The 292-nt window shown below is 46.6% G+C and overlaps 1 protein-coding gene across 1 annotated transcript in view; it reads left to right on the top strand.

The window, feature by feature from the left end:
* The window catches only part of LOC119586077, a 13,457-nt gene that overhangs the window by 5,886 nt on the left and 7,279 nt on the right, over positions 1 to 292 (top strand). Inside the window, exon 2 of the mRNA XM_037934778.1 lies at positions 125 to 275. Coding sequence (XP_037790706.1) covers positions 130 to 275 — 146 coding nt within the window. The 5' untranslated portion in view covers positions 125 to 129. The remainder of the gene's footprint in view (positions 1 to 124; positions 276 to 292) is intronic.

The following is a 292-nucleotide window of genomic DNA, read 5'->3' on the forward strand; positions in this document are numbered from 1 at the left end:
CTGAATAAAGCACTCCCTTTAGTACAATCTTTAATCCAATTTTCAATCCAATTTCTAATCCAATATTTTATCCACCACGACCTCTTCTCTCTCTCCCTAAAACCTTACACCTCCCCCACAACACGCAGAATGGGCGGAACCAAATTCAACATAGAGGAGTACCTTCTCGAGCTGCAGATGGTGAAGACGCGGAAGAAAGGATACGCTAAACCCAGGATTCCGAAGACCCGCTTCTGCAGATATTCCCAAGACCCTGTGACGGATGACCTGATCTGGTAAGGGAGGGAGTGCT

Source organism: Penaeus monodon, chromosome 20 (assembly GCF_015228065.2).
Source record: "Penaeus monodon isolate SGIC_2016 chromosome 20, NSTDA_Pmon_1, whole genome shotgun sequence".
NCBI lineage: Eukaryota > Metazoa > Arthropoda > Malacostraca > Decapoda > Penaeidae > Penaeus > Penaeus monodon.